The sequence below is a fragment of the Mchenga conophoros genome, linkage group LG6, assembly GCF_057382185.1.
Source record: "Mchenga conophoros isolate Kocher_MC1m ecotype Shallow Benthic linkage group LG6, M_conophoros_male_GT1.1, whole genome shotgun sequence".
Taxonomy (NCBI): Eukaryota; Metazoa; Chordata; class Actinopteri; order Cichliformes; family Cichlidae; genus Mchenga; species Mchenga conophoros.
In genome coordinates this window covers 7,429,440-7,449,861 of record NC_140531.1, presented here as the reverse complement: position 1 = coordinate 7,449,861, position 20,422 = coordinate 7,429,440, and the positions used below count along the sequence as shown (strand labels likewise).

At 39.8% G+C, this 20,422-nt stretch overlaps 1 protein-coding gene, 1 long non-coding RNA gene and 1 pseudogene across 3 annotated transcripts; all 3 read right to left on the bottom strand.

Moving 5' to 3' along the window:
• Positions 1–231: 231 nt before the first annotated feature.
• Positions 232–4,934, bottom strand: LOC146572004 (B-cell receptor CD22-like; annotated as a pseudogene). The gene is made up of 7 exons (XR_014892647.1): positions 4,196–4,934; positions 3,867–4,066; positions 3,423–3,683; positions 2,885–3,145; positions 598–679; positions 458–518; positions 232–380 (listed from the first exon to the last, which is right to left on the bottom strand). The product of XR_014892647.1 is annotated as a B-cell receptor CD22-like (transcript).
• Positions 4,935–7,318: 2,384 nt separating this feature from the next.
• Positions 7,319–9,450, bottom strand: LOC146572003 (polymeric immunoglobulin receptor-like). The gene is made up of 4 exons (XM_085278434.1): positions 9,357–9,450; positions 7,957–8,280; positions 7,482–7,802; positions 7,319–7,326 (listed from the first exon to the last, which is right to left on the bottom strand). Exons 1-4 carry the CDS (start codon positions 9,448–9,450, stop codon positions 7,319–7,321), a joined length of 747 nt encoding a protein of 248 aa, XP_085134560.1.
• Positions 9,451–10,690: 1,240 nt separating this feature from the next.
• On the bottom strand, positions 10,691–15,270 carry LOC146572002 (uncharacterized). Its single transcript, XR_014892643.1, has 5 exons — positions 14,619–15,270; positions 13,442–13,546; positions 12,551–12,708; positions 12,067–12,124; positions 10,691–11,128 (listed from the first exon to the last, which is right to left on the bottom strand). It is a non-coding gene; the product is annotated as an uncharacterized LOC146572002 (long non-coding RNA).
• Positions 15,271–20,422: the final 5,152 nt, after the last annotated feature.

Sequence of the window (20,422 nt, the reverse complement as noted above, 5' to 3'; positions counted from 1 at the left end):
AGCGGTGTAACACAGTAAACTCAAAAAAGTGAAAGTAGGTGGTTTTTATATTAACAAGAGTCAAACTTGTAATTAAAAAAATTATTTTATGTTTCTGCGGTGAGCGTAATTAAATCATGTACGATCTGCATGAAGTTCAACAACTTAAAGACATTTATTCTCGTTGAGATGATGTGATACAATCTAGGAAGACTGATTAGTTGCCTGGACTCTTTCATTCAAATAGTTTTCAGTTTTTAAGTGTAACTTTCTGTTCCTCCAGGTGTCTGTGGGGCTGAACTGGTGTTGCTGTAGAGAGGATCTGCCTGGTTTTTAGAGAAGTGGATGCTGGCATACTGAAGATCATCCTGTTCCTGTGGCTCCTCCTGATCAGAGAGACACTGCATAGAAAAAAATGATCTTAGATTAGAATGGTGAATGATGATTTTTTTTACTGCAATTATATTTCTGGTTTCACCTGTTCTTTGTTGTCTGCTCTGCCTTCAGTCTTGGATGATTCCTTGGAATTCCTCTTTTTTCTGAGGAGTGAAATGATAATGAACAAAAGAACAACACAATGACTGAAAAGTAAAAGTTTAATGCGACAGATCTGCTCACCGAATCCAAAGGAAGACAGGGAGGGATGTGACGGACAGGAGAACAGCAGCAGTTACTCCAGCAGCTTTTATTTTCTTTGCTCCTGATCAAGATCAAAGTAAAGCACTAATAGTTAATTGAGTATTCCATAACGTTCGACCTGTGTATGGCCTGAACAGTGTTGGAGTTTTAGGCTACAGAAGCCAAGTTCTTCTCCAGTGAAAAATAAAAATAGAAATCTACTTAAACACACCAGAGTAACGTGACCTCACTCTGTTAATCTCAAACAGTGTTTTATCATAAAGTTTCTCTCATGTCAGTTTCGTCTTGATGCATTCTTAATCACCCAGGAAAGTAAATCTCCAAAAGTTGATTCTGTTAATCTGGACGTAGCGTTTTGTGGGAGAAATGTTTCGTCACTCATCCAGGTGACTTCTTCAGTCTCAGCTGACTGCAGGTTTCCCCAATCTTATAAACAGTACATTTGCATAATGACTGAAACCAGCCCACTGAAGGAACAATGGGCTGGGAGGTCAGTTCCCGTATGTAAATTAAGATTTGCAGCTCTGTACACCACATCCAGAACACCCTGGATTGTGTTGAGAAGGTGAGAGATGTCATTATGGAGGCAGATGAAACCATGGTCTCTTACGACGTTACATCTTCACTTGCATCCCAGTCCCGGAAGCGTTGGAGGTAGTCTGTAAGAGATTACAGGATGACACCAACCTCAGCAACAGGACCCCTCTCAGCATCGACCAAGGGTGTTTGCTTTTGGAACTGTGTTTTCATGTGTGTCTTCAAGGGTCAGTTCTACAGGCAGAAACATGGGTGTACCATGGGCTCACCAGTTTCACCCATCGTGGTCAATTTGTACATGGAAGAAATGGAAAAGAGGGCTTTGCTATCCTACCCTGGAACACCACCAAGCCATTGGTTCAGATATGTGGATGACACCTGGGTGAAAATCAAATCTCAGGACGTACCACATTTCACGGATCACATTAACTCGGTGGACCGACACATCAAATTCACCAGGGAGGATATGAAAAGTGGCAGGTTAGCTTTCTTAGACTGTGAGATTTACATCAGTAATGGGGGACATCTAAAAGCTGATTTTGGTCAGTGGTTGCTGATGAATGGTCATGAGAATTTGCATAATTATGATTAAGGAACTGACCTCCCAGCCCATTGTTCCTTCAGTGGGCTGGTTTCAGTCATTATGCAAATGTACTGTTTATAAGGTTGGGGAAACCTGCAGTCAGCTGAGACTGAAGAAGTCACCTGGATGAGTGACGAAACATTTCTCCCACAAAACGCTACGTCCAGATGAACAGAATCAACTTTTAGAGGTCTCATTTCAGTTGTCTAAATGCACTTTATACTGTAAAGTAAAAAGCCTACAATAAACATTCATTCTTTACAGTGGCAGCAGTTGGCTATTGTCTCTGAAAACAGGGTTAACTGGGCGCGCCCCCTTATTCCACTGAAAACTGTAGCACATCTTAATTTCATAGCCTCGTCTGCATTCGATTAAAAATCACTTCAAGCTGAGTCGCCTGCAGCTTTATCTGGCTGGGTGCACATGGGCATTATGGATAAATCCCTGGTTTTTAACAGGAGGTTAAAATGTCACTGGCTCTGCTTTCAGTATTCTGAGATCAGTTACAATCTGCTTTTTGCATGGAAACAGGACTAGCATTAGCAATAAACATGGTTCTTGTCATCGTGATAGATAAGTTACAATGTTGATTCTTAGGACTCTTTAGCACATGAATAAGGAAAGCCTTGACAGCAGACAGTGGGACTCCTGCCATATTCTGTTTAACCACACAGGCAAGTTGAACAGTTACAGGTGCAGCTGGTATTTTCTTTTTAATATATTTAAATTATCTTTGTAAATCAAGTTGCAGGCCTGGTTTTCTGAACTCATTAATGATTATTTTGAGATATTTGGCCCTCACAGGACAGGCACCATACAAACATATGCTTTTAAAGATGATGATGGATTAGTGTAGATTCAAAAGAGCAAAGTTTTTAAAATCAGCTCTGGTTTAATTATCTGTAGCAACACTATGAGTCCATACAACACTGAAGGGGAAACGTCTTGGCAAAATAAATACTTGCACATGTGTACATTTAGGTAGTAATACAGTTCTATCTGTGCTGAGGTATTTTGACAGTGATCTGTTATTATAAATTCTAGTGCCATCCAATAATTAGCCATAGTGCATGAATGTAGATTGTGCCTGACTTTTTGACTGCACTCCTTTCTGAGTGTATCCAGTATGTAAATATAAATGATTACCTGGCACAATGGTCTGCTGTAAGGTGGAGTTATGACGTCCCAGCTTGTTCTGTGCTTCACAGTAATAACGCCCACTGTGTTCAGGTCTGAACTTGGTGACGGTGAAGTTCGGTCCAAATGCTTTTGGTAAATTTTCATCCTCCTTGTACCAGGTGTAGTTAGCTGCTGGGTTAGCATCACTGCTACAGGTCAGAGTGACTGAACTGCCCTCCACTATCTCAGCAGAGGGACTCACTGACACAGAGGGAAGCTTTGGAGCATCTGGAGGAGAAATAAGGACAATGACAACATGGTTGGTTATAAATATACTCAAGTCTTTGCAGGTTTCTCACAACACTACAAAAATTATAAAAGGTAACATTCAGAAACCTTACTTATTTCCTTGTCAAACTTCCTTATATTGTAATAAACAGACATGATTGTGCAGTAAATCTGTTTTCACTCTTCATGATGATGAATTAAGTCTTATCTCTAAAGTTGATGTTAACTGTTCAACTGAGAACAAAGAATTTAAAGCTTATAAATGTATTTTACTCACATTTCACATCAATAGTCCTGCTTTCAGATCTCTTTTCTCCCAGGTCATTATCAGCTGTACAGTAATACTTTCCAGAGTCAGAGGGCAGGATGGAGCTGAAAACATGTTGGTTTTGGTAACTGAGAGGGTTGATGACATCCTCCTTGTACCAGGTGTAGTTAGCTGCTGGGTTAGCATCACTGCTACAGGTCAGAGTGACTGAACTGCCCTCCACTATCTCAGCAGAGGGACTCACTGACACAGAGGGAAGCTTTGGAGCATCTGGAGGAGGAAACATAAGAATGACAACAAAACCAAATTTTAGAAATTTATATTCTAAAAAGAAAACATTGTAAACCTCCCAAAAGAAAGGCCTCTGACTAAAACTAACATACAGACACATTCACGTAAATAAAGAAAAATTAAATATAATTCTCTTAATGAAACAAAAAGTAGTGAACTCACACACTGTTGGAGAAGGGAATATCTCATATCCTTACACAGCGCAGTAAAAACGGTCTGCAGAATCAAATGTGTTCAGCTGTAAATATTGTTCGTCTGATGAAAGTTTGTGTCCATTCCTGTACCAGATGTAGGAAGATTGATCGGGTAGCTGACAGTTGTTGTGACATGTCAGCTCTGTCCAGTTAGAATAAGAGTTTACTGTTGATCTCCTCACATGTACCTGGAGCTGTGGATCTGGGAGTAAAAAAAACAATGACATTATATCAGAAATATCTCAACATCTGCACAAATACACATGGAAATGTTTAACGTGAATTCCAGTCAAATATTTTTTACCTGTAACAGTCAAAGTGACTCCAGGTGATCCAGTATATTTCCCTCCTGGATCGTTTGTTATGAGCATGAACTTGTACTCAGCTGAGTCGCTCTCTCTCAGGTCTGAGATTCTTAGAGTGCAGTCATTGTTTTCACACTGATACTGAACTCGACCTGAATACTCTGGATCTGTTTTCAGGTCCACAGGCTCATTTATCTTTGACTGTAGTAAACCAGAACATTTTCTGGATTCTTGTCTTTATGTCATTTATAGTCGATAGGTATCTGAATTTGGAGTGTATTTCTGCTGTTGATCCTTTGAAAGCACAGACCTGAGTAGAAGTGTAAGTCACCACTGTAACACAGAGCCCATTATAGAAAAATCAAAAAGCAGACTTATTTATATTCACTTTCATAGATCTGAATTCAATTTCTAAGATTCCATTTAGACATGTTTCATAGAGAACAAGACAGAATACAGCATAATACTGTTCTTTAAAGTGTGACTGGAACCTGTCAAGAATCTCATATATGTTTGCAAAAGGTTTAAACTGAAAAAGACCCAATTACTTGGGGTCTTATTTCTAACTAAAATATCCATACAAAAGGAATGAAAGAAGAAAAACAGAAAAAAGAAAAAAAGAAAGAAAAATAGAAAAGGAAGAAAAACAGAAAAAAAATACAAAAGGCATGTAAGGAGTGTGTTTTTGTTTCCATTAATATAACTAATATTTCCTCTAGTCTTCTAGTAGTTAACACCGTCAAAATCAAAAAATGGCCTGCGTTTTTTAATGCTAATTGGTACTTATTTTTAATTTCTTCTGATGGAATATAGTTGTACTTAAGCAATTGTATTTTACTCATATTAACTTTATATCCTGATAGTCGACCAAAGTATTCAAATAACTGCATTAATTTAGGTAGAGAGTTTGATGGTTGACCCAAAAATATTAAAATATCATCTGCATAGCAGGCTAATTTATTATGGAGTGCCAGGACTGCCATAATGCATTAATTAAATACACCATTAAATAATTAATTAAATGTGTCAATAATTAATTAATTACATGTGTCATAACTATTTAATTAATTAATTCCAATTTTAATTAATTATTGCCACATTTAATTAATTATTTAATGGTGTATTTAATTAATGCATTATGGCAGTCCTGGCACTCCATAATTTATGCTCCTTCTCATGGATATTAATACCTTCTACTTCTTTGTTTTGCCATATATAGTGAGCCAATGGTTCCAGATATAACGTGAATAATAATGGTGAGCACGCACAGCCCTGCCTTGTTCCTCTTTGCAGCTTAATACTATTTGATAGGTAGCCATTAATTTTAATCCTTGCCGTAGGGTTATCATAAAGTGCCTGTATTGTCTTAATTATTATTTCATGCAAGCCAAATCTATGCAAGACTCCATAAAGAAAGTTCCAATTAACTGAATCGAATGCTGAATCGATACTGATTACCATTGCTTCTACTTTATTCTGTCGAATATGGTTAATAATTTGTAGTGTCCGCCGTACATTATCTTGTATTTGGCGCTCTCGAATAAAACCTGTTTGATCATTATGAATTAGACTAGGTAAGAACTTTTGTAATCGTCTAGCCATGATAGATATAAACAGCTTATGATCTGTATTAAGAACAGATATTGGTCTATATGACACACATTCTAATTTATCTTGTTTTCTTTTGGGATAGCAGAGATAATTGCTTCTTTCCAGCTAAAAGGTACTTGAGCCTTCTTTAAGACCCAATTCATTGTGAGAAGCATCACTGGTATTAATTCTTCTTTTAGCTCCTTATTGCTCTTCTTAGTTCCTTTTCTGTTATATCTTCAATCGAAGTTTTATTCTGTTCTTCATTCAGTACTGGTAAATCGAGAGAGTCTAAAAAACTGTTCATTTCAACTATACTACTCTCTGTCTTATTAGCATAAAGAGTCTTATAAAATGTTTCAAATGCACTCTGAACTTCTCCTAGTTTATTTTTTATTAATTTTGTCACTGGATGTTTAATTTTGTGAACTGTATTATCTGCTATTTACTTTTTTAGTTTCCAGGCTAAAACATTCATTGCTTTAGATCCTCCCTCGTAATACCTTTGTTTAAGAAACATAAAAAAAAATTTAATTTCATATGTAGTCAAATCATTTATTTCATTTCTTGTTTTGATGATTTCCTCCAATATATCCTGTGTTGTTTTTCTTTTATGCCTTTTCTCTAATTCTTCTAACTTATTTTGCAGCTCTTCTAATTTTTTATTTCTCATCTTTTTTTTTATAATTGCTTATATTGCTATAATTTTCCCTCTCAGGACAGCTTTTAAAGTATCCCACAGAATAGGAGGAGACACCTCACCATTATCATTCGTTTCCATATAGAAGTGAATCTCTTTCTTAATTTGTTCTTTGAAGTGTGGATCATTCAGTAAGCTTGAATTTAATTTCCAATTATTGAGTTTTGGTTGCAGGTTTAAATCAATGGACAGGTATACTGGTGCATGGTCGCTTAAGTCTATTGCTCCAATTTCACAAGTGTTTATTCTATCTTTATTTTCCCCAAAGGTAATAAAATAATTTATTCTTGTGTATAACAAGTGCGGTGAGGAAAAATAGGTATAATGCAAGTTTCTCCATATATCAATTAGTCCCACCTCCTTCATCAATGTATTTATATTCTTAATTAATGTTTTGGTATTCTGTGCTTTTCTATTGGAAATATCTAGCTTTGGTTATAGATGTATATTTAAATCTCCTCCACCAATTAGAAAACCTACTGTCTCTGTAACCATCATGTCTATAATTTTCTTAAAGAAATAAATATCGCTTCCAGGGGGGCATATATATTTAACAACGTAACTGAAAAAGACCCAATTACAATGAATATTGTGTCCAATAATGTCCCAAATGTCTGTGAATAGGTGAGAGAGGACAATAGTGGGATTATTTTAATCATAATTAAAAAATTATAATAACAATTTACAGGTGCAGGGAAAGCACTGCACCTCTTTCCTCTCCTGGCCACCTGACCATCTACCAGTATATCAAAAGCCAGGATGGTCCACTTGGTAAAATAAATCTGTTGGGCATTTTTCCTGGTCTTCAAACAATAATTCTGATTGCTACAGTGCTGGAAAGGACGGGCAGAAAAAGGACAAAACAGAGAGAATTGTAGAAAGACTGGCATCTTTTACTATGAATTTTAATCTAATCCCTAATTTGCAAGATTTTAACAACAACATATCAACATATCAAGAATTGTTATTATTATGAAAAGAAACTTACCATCTACAACCAAAATAATTTCAGTGTCATATGAATCAGGAGATAAAGGGTCCCCGTAACCACACCTGTACTGTCCCGTGTCAGACTTGGTCAGATGTCTGATGGTTGCTAGAAGTTCAAACCCAGATCCTTTTGTGTATTCAATGCTGTACCTGCCATTCTGAACTTTGTCATTAGTTGTGTCAATGAAGATATTTCCTTCTTTCTCACATGGATTCTTACAAAGGAACTTCCTCTGTGCCTGGACAGCAGTGGCACATGGAAATGAGATTTCTTCTCCCTCACTCTGTGCACGGGAGACTCTAGAGTTTTTAGCAATTTCTGTTAAATAGATGAACATCCATGAATTATATAATAAATACATAAAGTGACTGAGTTTAAATAGGACTGTATTTGGCCTGAGAGTTTATGGAGGTATGAGAGTAGGTGATTGGTTTCCCAATTTTGACTTTAGTAACTTTTAGTAGAAACTCACCATTTGAAACTCTGACCTCAAAGTCTGAGTATGAATCTGGAGCTGAAGATTTACCCAAACCAAACCGGTACATTCCTGAGTCAGACTTTCTCATATTTGTGATGGTAAAAGTCAGGCTTCCTCTTCCTGAAGCTGCATCTTTGTATTTAATGCTGTATCTGCCGCTCTGAGCTGTGGTTTCATCTGTTTTAATGAGGATGTTTTCTGCTCGCTCACATTTTTCCTTGCAGAAGAACTTTGTGTTTCCAGACACAGTGAAAAGATTATAAAGTGAAAGATCCTCTCCTTCACGTACAACCCAAATGCTGGAAGACCCAGCTGTACCTGTTGGACAAGATTTTCACTGTGAATAGCCAGCTCGTTCTCAAAGCAAATCATAAGAAAGAAAAAATATGATCTGTTGTGTATTTCCATCTTTACCAGCCACACTCTAACTGCATTTAAGAAAATAATCCTTAGAAATCGTTGTTTTTCTCTTTTGTAATTGATGATAATTCAGTGAATATACTGCGCTGCTTCCTTTTATTGCGTCACACATTGCTTTAAGTTTTTCAGTGTCCGGTTATTTTTTACTGCTGTTTGAATTCTCTGAATGTTTGACCCTGTAGACTGTTTGATGGACTGCTTGTCTTCCTGTTTGTTACCGCCGCCTGTTTTTTAATAAAGATTTGGATTTCTGACTTCAACACAGCCTCTGCGTGTCCTCCCTTTGTGTCCTCTTCCTCTGTGAACGTGTTGCATGTGTCACAGATTCATTTTATTAACAGCTTTCCCACAGTGAGTTGCATCAGCATTCATTCACAGCACATTTCAGAAGGATTCAGATTAATACAGTGATCTTACAGTCAGAATGATCCTGACAGAGTGCCACTGTGAATTATCTTTCATCAGGTCAATTTTAAAGTTCAGTATTTCAAAGCAGGAGTTATGAAGAATCATGCTGGCATTAGGACTAATAATATGTACTTACAAAGTCAAAGTTTTTTAATTATGCTAGAATATTGGAAGACAATCAACTTTGTGTTTTCCGCATATTAATTATTCTGAAATAGAGACGGTGACCCTAACTGTACAGAAGCACTAAACAACTGACAATCTAACAGACATCATTGGCCCGAGCTGTCATGCACAGTGAGTCTGATCCTTTGCTGTGAGAGTATGACAAGCATGTTTCTGGTCAGTTTGGAAGAAATAATATCACAATGTTGATCTTTTTTTCAATATTCCTTCTCTTTTAAACTGTGATCAAAGGTACTTATGTTCACAGCATGTAATAATACTGACAGTCCAGGGCATTGTGGTCTGTTGAGCTAGGGTTAGGGTTAGCAATTCAGACACATGTAATCAATATTAAACGTCTCTGACGTGGGCCACTGTCCGCAGTGTTGGGAAATCCATACCAGGCTGGAACGAGTCAAGGTAGGTGAGCATCCACGAGAAGACACAGCAGATGCATCCTACTGACAGGACCAGGAGACTCCAGAAACCGAGCATCTTCTCTTCAGTGCCATCCTCTCCTGTCACCCTCTCTGCCCGCAGCTCTTTGAGTATGGGGTAGATAAGGGTGCAGAGAAACCCTTATTACTAATTTGTATTATAATTCAATTTTCATGAAATATTCATATTCAGTATCGGTCCTTTTATATTATAACCACGTATCCACCCAGGCTCATGGTGGGGCAGGGCTCTGTCCTGGGATGCTTGAGTACAAGGTAATGTACACCCTGACCAGGTATCCAGTCTGTCAGAATTGTTTTCAATATTTGGTTCAAAAACACGAGTGACAACAAAAATCCAACTAGGATTCTTGCATATGATGAATGAAGTCTGTCTTTGACTGTATTGTCCAGCTGATCCATCAAACCCCCAGCAGGTGAACCTTATTCATGACATAACACTGCAACAATGTAAAAAATGAAACAGCAACAGTCTAAATGTAAAGTGCATTCTAAAGTCCTCTTCAATAAATCATATGCAAAGAGTCATTCAGGACTGTAAAACGTGAACTACAGAACCCAGAGAATTCATCATTAAATCTCTGGTTGCTTCATTTTTCTATCCTATATCAGATACTTTAAGGTTAGGTTAGGTAAACTTGCATTCTCATGGTGAGGCAAAGTGCTTTATGTGTGTGTGTGCGTGTCATGAACGGCTATAAAAGGCCTTTAATTAAAGAAAGCGGGGTTTGAGTTCGAGTTACGGCAGACTGTCACTACTTGTAAATGGAACGCAGCCTTCCTACGGCGGACAGCTAATAACAGGAATCGGACGCGGTCCACCCAAGTCCACAGCAACCACCATAGCAACCGCCTAGCATGACCTTAAAAACATATTCTGTCTTCATAACTATCAAAAACGTGAAAGGATTTGCAAAGTGTTTAAGTGTTACAGCTGCAGAGAGCTATGGCGGCATCTTTGGAAGCTGTTTACATAGCTAATAATATACGATGTAACCATGGAGACAGTCAGTCACGTTAGCTAGCGGTGCATGTTTACTACAGTGAATAAGGTGATTGCGTCCACACGCTGCAGAGGGTAAAGACATTACTTCAATATTGTTTTATATTGATATATATTTGCCTTCTGTTGACCATCACCTCAGGTTCACCATTACAGTTTCAGCAGACAGATGCACACTGTCTAAATATGAACACATTCAAAAACTCATGTCTCAGAAATAAGCACAGCTGTTCATGTTTGTCATTAGAATTTTATTAGTAAGAAAATTATGAACTTCATATTGTGCATCAAATAAAAGAACATTTCACAACTCTGAGTCAACAGAAACAGGTAACAGAAATGTCTCTAATGTAGACATGTACAGTGTAGTGTAAGCATTAAAAGATCATAAAGGAAACACTAACATTTATGTGAAACTAATTGTGATAAAAAAATGAGCAGGTGCTCTATAGATTTAAAAGAAAGAATCTGAAAACAACACTTTTTTGGTCTAGTAGAAAGTAGAAAACAGAACTGCTGTTCAAAAACAAACCGTAGCTGCACTAATATTACACATCTCCATTGTTGTGGTGAACAGACATGTTGCTTTTAAAACCACATGCAGTGTGTGACCGTGACTGTTCACTGAGACCATGAACGCCACTTTGCTGAAGCCTTCGCCTTCTTCTTCTTCTAAATTGGAAGCAGAAGGAGCACGAGCTGCTTTGATCTACTGAAATGAAAAAGCGGAACATCTGAGCTGAAACCAGTCAGCTGAAATCATTAAGACAGGAACAAATTCAATGCAGTGTCTCAGGTGGCTTGGCCTGTTACAACTGTTGATACAAGCTAAATACGGTTAACACACAGTGTCAGGGAGCTCCAGTGTGGGAACTAGTGGCTTTAGGTTTGTAGTCATTTAACTTTCATCCATTCATTCATTTAATTCAGGAGGAAGAAATGTCAGGTTGATGCAGGCTGGTTACATGCATTTGGTCCCATGCTGTCTTTAACTAAATGACTTGGTTCACTTTATGGCTGGGCTGTATGTGGGGTTATATCATGTTATTTGGGCAGGAGTACCTGTCCTCTGTTAGACTTAGAAAGTTTCTCCATAAGTAGAGTTTCTAACTCTTATAGCACATCTGTGGCTGACAGCTTTTTGGTGGCTCTTTTTACCCCACACTGGTTGTGAGTGTGTAAATAGCCCCACTAGTTCTTTTGGGTTGCAGTTAACTTGGGAGGAAGAGGTGGGTCTGCCATGACTAGATGAATAACAATTATCTGGGATGCATAAATTTCATAATGCATGCATATATCTCTATAAACCTGCCTGAGGGCTGCCATTTTTTACATTCAGTTATTTCTCTGCTGGATCTAAATAATGGATGTGTTACAGTTAAACTGACACTGATCAGTGTAAATGGCTCATTGGGACACAGAAACCTTTAAATTAAACCTGATATCGAGTGTCAAACAATATCAAAGCTGTAAAAGCTGTTTACAGTCAGAATTTATAAAACTATGATTGTAAATAAATTCAAACAAGTGAGCTTTTCTCTTTGTGCTGAACATCAACACTGTGATTTCTTAGACTGTAAGCTTTACTTTAGCACAACCAGTTGTAGAAGCCGTCACTCCAAATGTCTTTTGATAACAAGAAAAAAATACCTTTTCAGTCCACGGCCTGAAGTTCTTCTCTCACATCTTCTGCCATCGGCTTTGTCTGCTGGTTTGAAGACAACAAACCACAAAAAGATGATTTAGTCACTTTGTCTGCGTCATGCAGCTCGAATGTGTCGTGTAACGATGTTGAATAGCCGTCGTTATCCCTCTGCTGTGTCAGTAGGATTGTACTGTACAGCATCTCATTGATATGTGAGGAATGCTAATGTAACATGATAACAGACTTACATCATTAAAATATAAAGTGCAGGAGATATTTAGATATTTTTTATATTTATATTACATTTTATAGCTGACGGATATTACTAAATAGATAGAATTTACTAAATAGCTGGATGAAGATGAAAAATATGTCTATAATAACAAATGACCATGAGAGCCAGTAGAATGAATTCAACTGGACACTCAAAAGACGTCCTTAAATGCTCTTTAAGTGGCAGAACAAACGAACAAACAGTTAATTGCTTACTTGAGATGAAATCTGCTCAGCTACTTTGAAAACAGCTTCTAACTGGTTCCTCCTTTAACAGGATGACTGCTCAGGGGTAAGGCCATCATGCAATCCAGCAACCTTTATGGTTCTGCTTTGATTCACCAGGAACTATTAGGGAAACCTTCCAGCGCCTCCTGTGAAAGACACAGGCATAAACACACAAACATTTATTAACATGTTCCACAGTCTTCCAGTTTGATTTTCTCATCCTGTGGACAACAACGTACATGGATGCAGGTTTATTGTTAACTTTTGGAAGGTTTATTTACTGAACATATCCAGCTGCAACTCCACTGTGATCCTGAGCTGGATAAGCACTTAAGGAAATGTGTCAATAAATGGACATACATCAACTTACTATATTTATCCAAACAGACGGGACCAATAATGCTTCGCTGAGTTAGAGACTTTAATGTCTCTTCTATGTAAGAATGTCTCGTGCTGATATACCTGCAAACTTGACAACAAAGGTTTTTCAGACTACATGTAGCTGTCCTCTATGTCAGCTCACACATTTACATTTATGTCACACTTATTTCTGCTTTCCCATTTTATAATTATTACTTACATTTTGATTAGATACCTTGAGTTTGTAAATGATCAGATTACATAATTGGAATACAATGTATCCAATTCAGGGTTGCGGGAGGATGAAGCCTATCCCAGCTGATACAGGACAAAGACAGGCTGCCAGTTTATCGCAGGGCTAACACAATATGTGTAACAGAAAATCCACTTAAATGTTTGATATTTCTTGTAATAATCATAATTATGACTATTATTTAAAGGTTTCTTTAAATAATACATTTTGATTTTTTATAACCTCTAAAATATAAACCTGAGCTGTTTCAGATTCTGATCTCTGACCTCAGTGACCTGGCTGTGTCCTCACTGCAGCTCCCTCTTGGAAGTACGTCTGCTTCTTGTCTACCCCCAGTGTTGACCGCCTGCCCTTGATATCACGTACTGTACCTGAGGAACAAAAAAGGACAAACACTTGCCTTCATTTAAGAAGTACATTCATACAGAGGTAATCTATGGAAACACACTAGTTCACCCTTTGGGAGAAATCAGTTCCTGTGAAACATTTCTGTAAATGAACATCATGTGGAGAATGAATCAAATGAGTTCTTCCGGTGACTCAGCAGTCCCACACTGACAAATGAAATCTAGTTAAACCATTAAGCATATTTGCTCTTCTGAAATCTGTGTTAAACAACAACAAACATAAATTAGTAACAAAAATACAGCTGAGTAGAGGCTTTACAAACCACCAGCAGCCATAATGCTAAATTTTAATCTTCAAATGTTTCTGAGCCGTCTTCAACCTGCTTTTAACACATTAAAGTCCCACAGTCAATGCAGCCTGACTCAATCCTAAATGTTCAGCACACAGAGACACAGAGGTACTGTTTAAAGTTTAGTGATAACCCGAGTCACTGATCATTTGCAGTAATACAGAGTCTGGCAGTCTTTGCATGATGTCCACGTCACTAAGTTTCTAGCTGACTCTCAGGTGTGACAGGTGTGCCAGCAGGAAAGAGTAATAATAGCCTGCATCCTGAGGTTTGTCATGCAGGATTAAAGGAGCCAGGCTTTGTTCACACAGCTAGGATTGTATTTTACACTGACCCTGGGTCAGTATAAGTATCATACAGTTTAAACGAAGCACTGAAACTTGCACATATTTATTACAGATGCACTGAAGCTAATCGAGATATTTGCTGTCAATCTGTGGCTGCGATTAATCACTTTACTGGAAACTTTATTAACTAGTAACTTCATCAGTCATGACAGAAGCTAATATTTCTGTGCTAACATCGTTTAACCAGTAACAGCTTTACTCCAATATAAGCTAACGTTTACACCGTAACTTTAAGCTAGCACCATAAAGACGGTAAAACACGTAATGATATCTACAAATGCATCTTAAAGCTGTTATATTAGCACTCTGTGTATTACTAACATAACCACATTAACATTACTGACACTCGCTGACTTTTAATAGTCATTCTATAAATGCTGTCCGTTTAAATGGTCTTACCTGTAAACACTGTATATCCACCGATTTGCAGCCAGAGTGGATTCTGGAGTCTTCCCACGCTCCTGTTAGTGATCCTCCATCTGGATGGATGAGAACAACCTTCTGAACAATCTAGCAGGAGATGGCCCATATCTATGGGATTGATTTGTGCTAATAACGCCCATTGTATGGACTGATAACAGCCTAAGCGGGTGAATAAAGTCACCCAGTAGCTAGCTGTGCCATTACCCAGCATACATCACTCCCTCCGTAAATGCAATAAACCATACAAAAGTATCGTTCTACCTGTTTTTCAGGTAGTTGTTTACATTATATAATTTATTGTGTTCTGTATACGTCACTACAATGTGATTTGGAAAATGTCTAAATATACCGACAAAAGGCACTTCCGCGGCAATCTCTTCAATCGGAGGACCCTTCACGTCAATTCCCGACGCGAGAGGGGTACCCTGTGCGTCCATAAGTGCAGCAGAGGGAGCCTGACCATGCGTCACACTGAGGTCTGTTTGTCGCAAATATCTTTGACTTGTTTTTATGTCTTGTAATGTTTATGTGTGTATTTATGTGTTGTATTGCTGGTAAGTAACTTTCTTGCACTGAGGTCTGTTTATTGCAAATATCTTTGACTTGTTTTTATGTCTTATAATGTTTATGTGTGTATTTATGTCTTGTATTGCTGTTAAATGTGTATTTATGTGTTGTATTGCTGGTAAGTAACTTTCTTGCACTAAGGTCTGTTTGTTGCAAATATCTTTGACTTGTTTTTATGTCTTATAATGTTTATGTGTGTATTTATGTCTTGTAATGTTTATGTGTGTATTTATGTCTTGTATTGCTGTTAAATGTGTATTTATGTGTTGTATTGCTGGTAAGTAACTTTCTTCAACTAAGGTCTGTTTGTTGCAAATATCTTTGACTTGTTTTTATGTCTTATAATGTTTATGTGTGTATTTATGTCTTGTAATGTTTATATGTGTATTTATATGTTGTATTGCTGGTAAGTAACTTTCTTGCACTGTGGTCTGTTTATTGCAAATATCTTTGACTTGTTTTTATGTCTTATAATGTTTATGTGTGTATTTATGTCTTGTAATGTTTATGTGTGTATTTATGTCTTGTAATGTTTATATGTGTATTTATGTGTTGTATTGCTGGTAAGTAACTTTCTTCCACTGAGTTCTGTTTGTTGCAAATATCTTTGACTTGTTTTTATGTCTTATAATGTTTATGTGTGTATTTATGTCTTATAATGTTTATATGTGTATTTATGTCATGTATTGCTGGTAGAGTAAAGGGCCATCTTTACCCCACCAGGGCCTTTGATGCTCGTTGAGGCCATCCACATTAGGGCCTTTGATGCTGGCCGATATCATGCACATTACACCAGGGCCAGTGGTGTCAGCTAAAGCCATCCACATTACACATGGGTGTGTGGTGCTTACCAATACCATCCATATTTCACAAGGGCCAGTGTTGTTAGATTATGCCATCCACATTACACCAGGTCCTGTGCTGCTGGCTGAGGCCATCCACATTGCACCGGGGCCATGGGGTTGGATAAGGACATTAACATTACACCAGCGACTGTGTTGCTGGCTGAGGCCATTCACATTGCAGTAGGTCCTGTGCTACTGGCTGAGGCCACCTATATTTCATGAGGGCCTGTGTTGATGGCTGATGCCATCCACAATACACCAGGGCCAGTGATTTCTGTGAGGCCATCTTCAATAGACCAGGGTCTGTGCTGCTTGCTGATGACATCGAAAATACACCAGGGCCAGTGATTCCTGTGAGGCCATCTTCACCAGACCAGGGCCTGTGCTGCTAGCCATCCAAATTACCCAAGGACCTGTGTTGCTGGCCGAAAACAACCACATTTCACCAGTGCCTGTGGTGTTGCTGGCTGATGCGATCCACAGTACACAAGGACCTGGTCTACTGGCTGAGGACATTCACATTACAACATGGCCTGTTGTGCTGGCCAATACCATCCACATTTCACCAGGGCCACTGTTGATGGCTGAGGCCATACACTTCACACCAGGGACAGTGCTTCCTGTGAGGAAATCTTCACCAAACCAGGGACTGTACAGTTGGATGATTCTATCCACATTACACCAGGGCCTGTTCTACTCAATGATACCATCCACATTTCAGCAGGGCCACTGTTGTTGGCTGAGGCCATATACTTTACATCAGGGACAGTGCTTCCTGTCAGGCCATCATCAGCACACCAGGGCCTTTGATGCTGGATGATGACATCAACATTACACCAGGGCCTTTGGTGCTGGCCAATACCATCCACATTTCACCAGGGCCAGTGTTGTTGGCTCAGGCCATCCACATTACACCACTGCCAGTGCTTCCTGTGATGCCATCATCACCAAACCAGGGCCTGTGGTGCTGGCTGAGGCCATCCACATTACACCAGGGCTTGTGTTGCCGGCTGATGCGTTCCAGATAACACAAGGGCCTTTACTACTGGCTGAGGATATTCACATTACACCAGGGCCTGTGGTGCTGGCCAATATAATCCACATTTCACCAGGGCCACTGTTGTTGGCTGAGGCCATACACATTACACAAGGGACAGTGCTTCCTGTGAGGCCATCTTCACCACACCAGGGCCTGTGCTTTTGGCTGAGGTGATCCACATTACATTACGGCCTGTGATGCCGGCTTCTACCATCCACATTACACCAGGGACAGTGATTGCTGTGTGGCCATCTTCACCCCACCAGTGCCTCTGCTGCTCGTTGATGCCATCCACATTACACCTGGGCCTCTGGTGCTGACCGATATCATGCACATTTCACCAGGGCCAGTGGTGTTGGCTAAGGCGATTCACATTACACCAGGGTGTGTGGTGCTGACCAGTACCATCCATATTTCACCAGGGACAGAGTTGTTAGATGAGGCCATCCACATTACAACAGGGCCTGTGCTACTGGCTGAGGACATTTACATTTCACCAGGGCCTGTGGTCATGGCTGAGGCCAACTACATTTCATCAGGGCCTGTGGTCATGGATGAGGACATTCACATTACACCAGGACCTGTGGTGCTGGCCAGTACCATCCACATTTGACCTGGGCCAGTGTTGGTAGATGAGGCCATCCACATTACACCAGGGCCTGTGCTACTGGCTGAGGCCATCCACATTATGCCACGGCATGTGCTCCCTGTGAGGCTATCGTCTCCACACCAGGGCCTGTATTGCTGGCTGAGGCCATCCACATTGCACCAGGGCTAGTGCTCCCTCTGAGGCCAACTTCACGACAGCAGGGCCTGCGCTGCTGTCTGAGGTCATCCACATTTCACCAGAGCCTGTGTTGCTGGCTGATGCCATCCACATTACACCAGGGCCAGTGGTGTTGGCTGAGGACATTCACATTTCACAAGGGCCTGTGATACTGGCTGATGCCATCCACATTACACCAGGGCCAGTGGTGTTGGCAGGGGACATGCACATTACGCCAGGTCCTGTGGTGCTGGCCAATACCATCCACATTTCACCAGGAAAAGTGTTGTTGGCTGAGGCCATCCACATTACACCAGGGACAGTGCTCCCTGTGAGGCCATATTGACCACACCAGGGCCTGTGCTGCTGGGTGATACATCCTCATTTCACCAGGGCCTGCGTTGCTGGCTGAGGCTATCCACATTGCACCAGAACTACTTTGCTGACTCATGCCATCCACTTTACATCCACTTTACATCAACGAGTTACAGGGCCTCTGCTACTCGTTGATGGCATCCACATTACACCCGGGCCTGTGGTGCTTTCTGAAACCATCCACATTTCACCAGGAATTGTGTTGCTGGCTGATAGGTTTGTAGCATAAACCTAGCATAAAGGACAATCTGCTACGCAACAAAAAGCAAGACACAAGGCTCTGGTTTACTCATGCATGAGGGAGGTATCTGGCTGGAGCCAAGTGTCGTCCCACCACTTGACCTCCGTCAGAGACTCTCAGCCAGGTTCCCCACAGCACTCCTTTTATTGTGGTTACATGAATATGCATAGGGTCATTAACATATAACATCTTACATAGGGATACATGTGAACAAAGAATACTGTGTGTGTGTGTGTGTGTGTGTGTGTGTGTGTGTGTGTGTGTGTGTGTGTGTGTGTGTGTGTGTGTGTGTGTGTGTGTGTGTGAGGTCAAGATGTGACCCTGTGAAGACTCCCCAAAGCTGGTGCCAGAAGTCTGGGTCCATCTAACAAAAGGCTCTTATACTTAAACAGATATACGTGTGTTTGCTATACCATAAATCAGCAAAAGAAGATACGACCTCTCCTCTGTAGGGGAGTGAACTCACCCCCCTCTTCATGCTACACAGAGTTGTTACAGACCTCTTAGGATGAGACATTCTTTTAATCTACAAATGATTATATACTTCTAAGCATATATAAGTAAATATTTCTAAGCATAAATTACAATCAACAATACAAAACCTATCATTCCCCCCTTTTTGCCCTTTAATGCTAGAAAAGTTCCCAGTTATGAATACCTCATGTCTGACAGTTTCAATGCAAACATTTTTATACTCAGCATATGTCAAATCACCCTAAATTACTGAAAAGGTACACAGTTTAACAAATGTATTAGCAGTTATCCCATTCATTGATCTCATCCAATGGCAAACTGCATCCTACGAGCAAACAAAGAAATTGTTAATGTAATAGTTGAAATAAGAAAGTAACATTTTCAAAAACATCTCAGCTTGGTGGTGCTTCCTCCGGGTGTGCACATCACATGTCTCTCTGCAGAGTGGTTTAAGCTCTGCAGGGCGTCATTAATGTCTCTTCCAGTTGTTTCCATCACTGTCCATAGGACCAGAGTCCAAATGTATGTAGAATAAACATTCAAACATACCAGTTAGTTTTATTGTTTGTCAACATGTGTCTCAGCTATTTCCAAAGCTGCAGACCACATAGGAAACTGCTGTTATCACCACCATAGCTTCTGGTTCCTGTGCTTTTCACAGAATCATGATGTCATCCTTAGACTCCCTCTGCGCTGTCGATGGAGCTTGGCACGCTCCCCTCATCCTTCAGGTGCCCGTCTGTTGTCCACAATCTCCTCTCTTGGCCTCTGGAAACCCCCCGTGGCACAGCTCTCATTCCAACGCAGTTCCATGGTCCTTGCTGTGGCTCCAAAGTCTGATCTCATGATGGGCCCCAACCAGCTCGACCTTTTACCTCAACCACTGCCTGGGCTGTCAGCTATGCCTGGAATGGTTCTTGCTTCTCACTGGGCCTCTTAAGATTTCTCAGGAGATTACTGCTGCACCTGTATTTCCTTGCTAAGAGGGAAAACTTCTATTTGGAGAGCATGTCAACAATCATCAAACAACATTCTTTAGTTCAGTGAACTTCACTTATAGGCCATCAAAGCCTCATCTGAACATGGATGCACCACTTGCATAGGTTTAATACCTGTAAATAAACGGCTAATCACAGAAATCACTGCAACAATAATAGAAAACATTGTTTAATATTAATCCTGGACCCCTCCACTTGACTCATGGACACTCCCACGAGTCAACTCATCAAACCTGGATCCCTGTCTTAAAGAAAAAGGTTAGCTAGATCACATCCCAGGCAACATCAGGGCATCTCTGCTGGAGTAGCTCCACCCCGGACCTATAATCCAGCAATGAAAATCTTAGTGTGTTTTGCATATTAAGTTTGCTTAACACCTGGCTCTCCCAGGAGCCTGCATACACACCATCATGGCCTGGAAAGCAAAATCTGGAAGTGAAATCAAACTTCATACCTGTAAACAATTGTATCATAA

Excerpts from the sequence above, each read along its gene's own strand:
- LOC146572003 (XM_085278434.1), bottom strand. The coding sequence starts at position 9,450 with ATGCTCGGTTTCTGGAGTCTCCTGGTCCTGTCAGTAGGATGCATCTGC. Across the intron at positions 8,281-9,356 it reads CCTTGACTCGTTCCAGCCTG|GTACAGCTGGGTCTTCCAGC; the intron begins GTATGGATTTCC and ends CTTGTCCAACAG. Across the intron at positions 7,803-7,956 it reads TGAGGTCAGAGTTTCAAATG|AAATTGCTAAAAACTCTAGA; the intron begins GTGAGTTTCTAC and ends TCTATTTAACAG.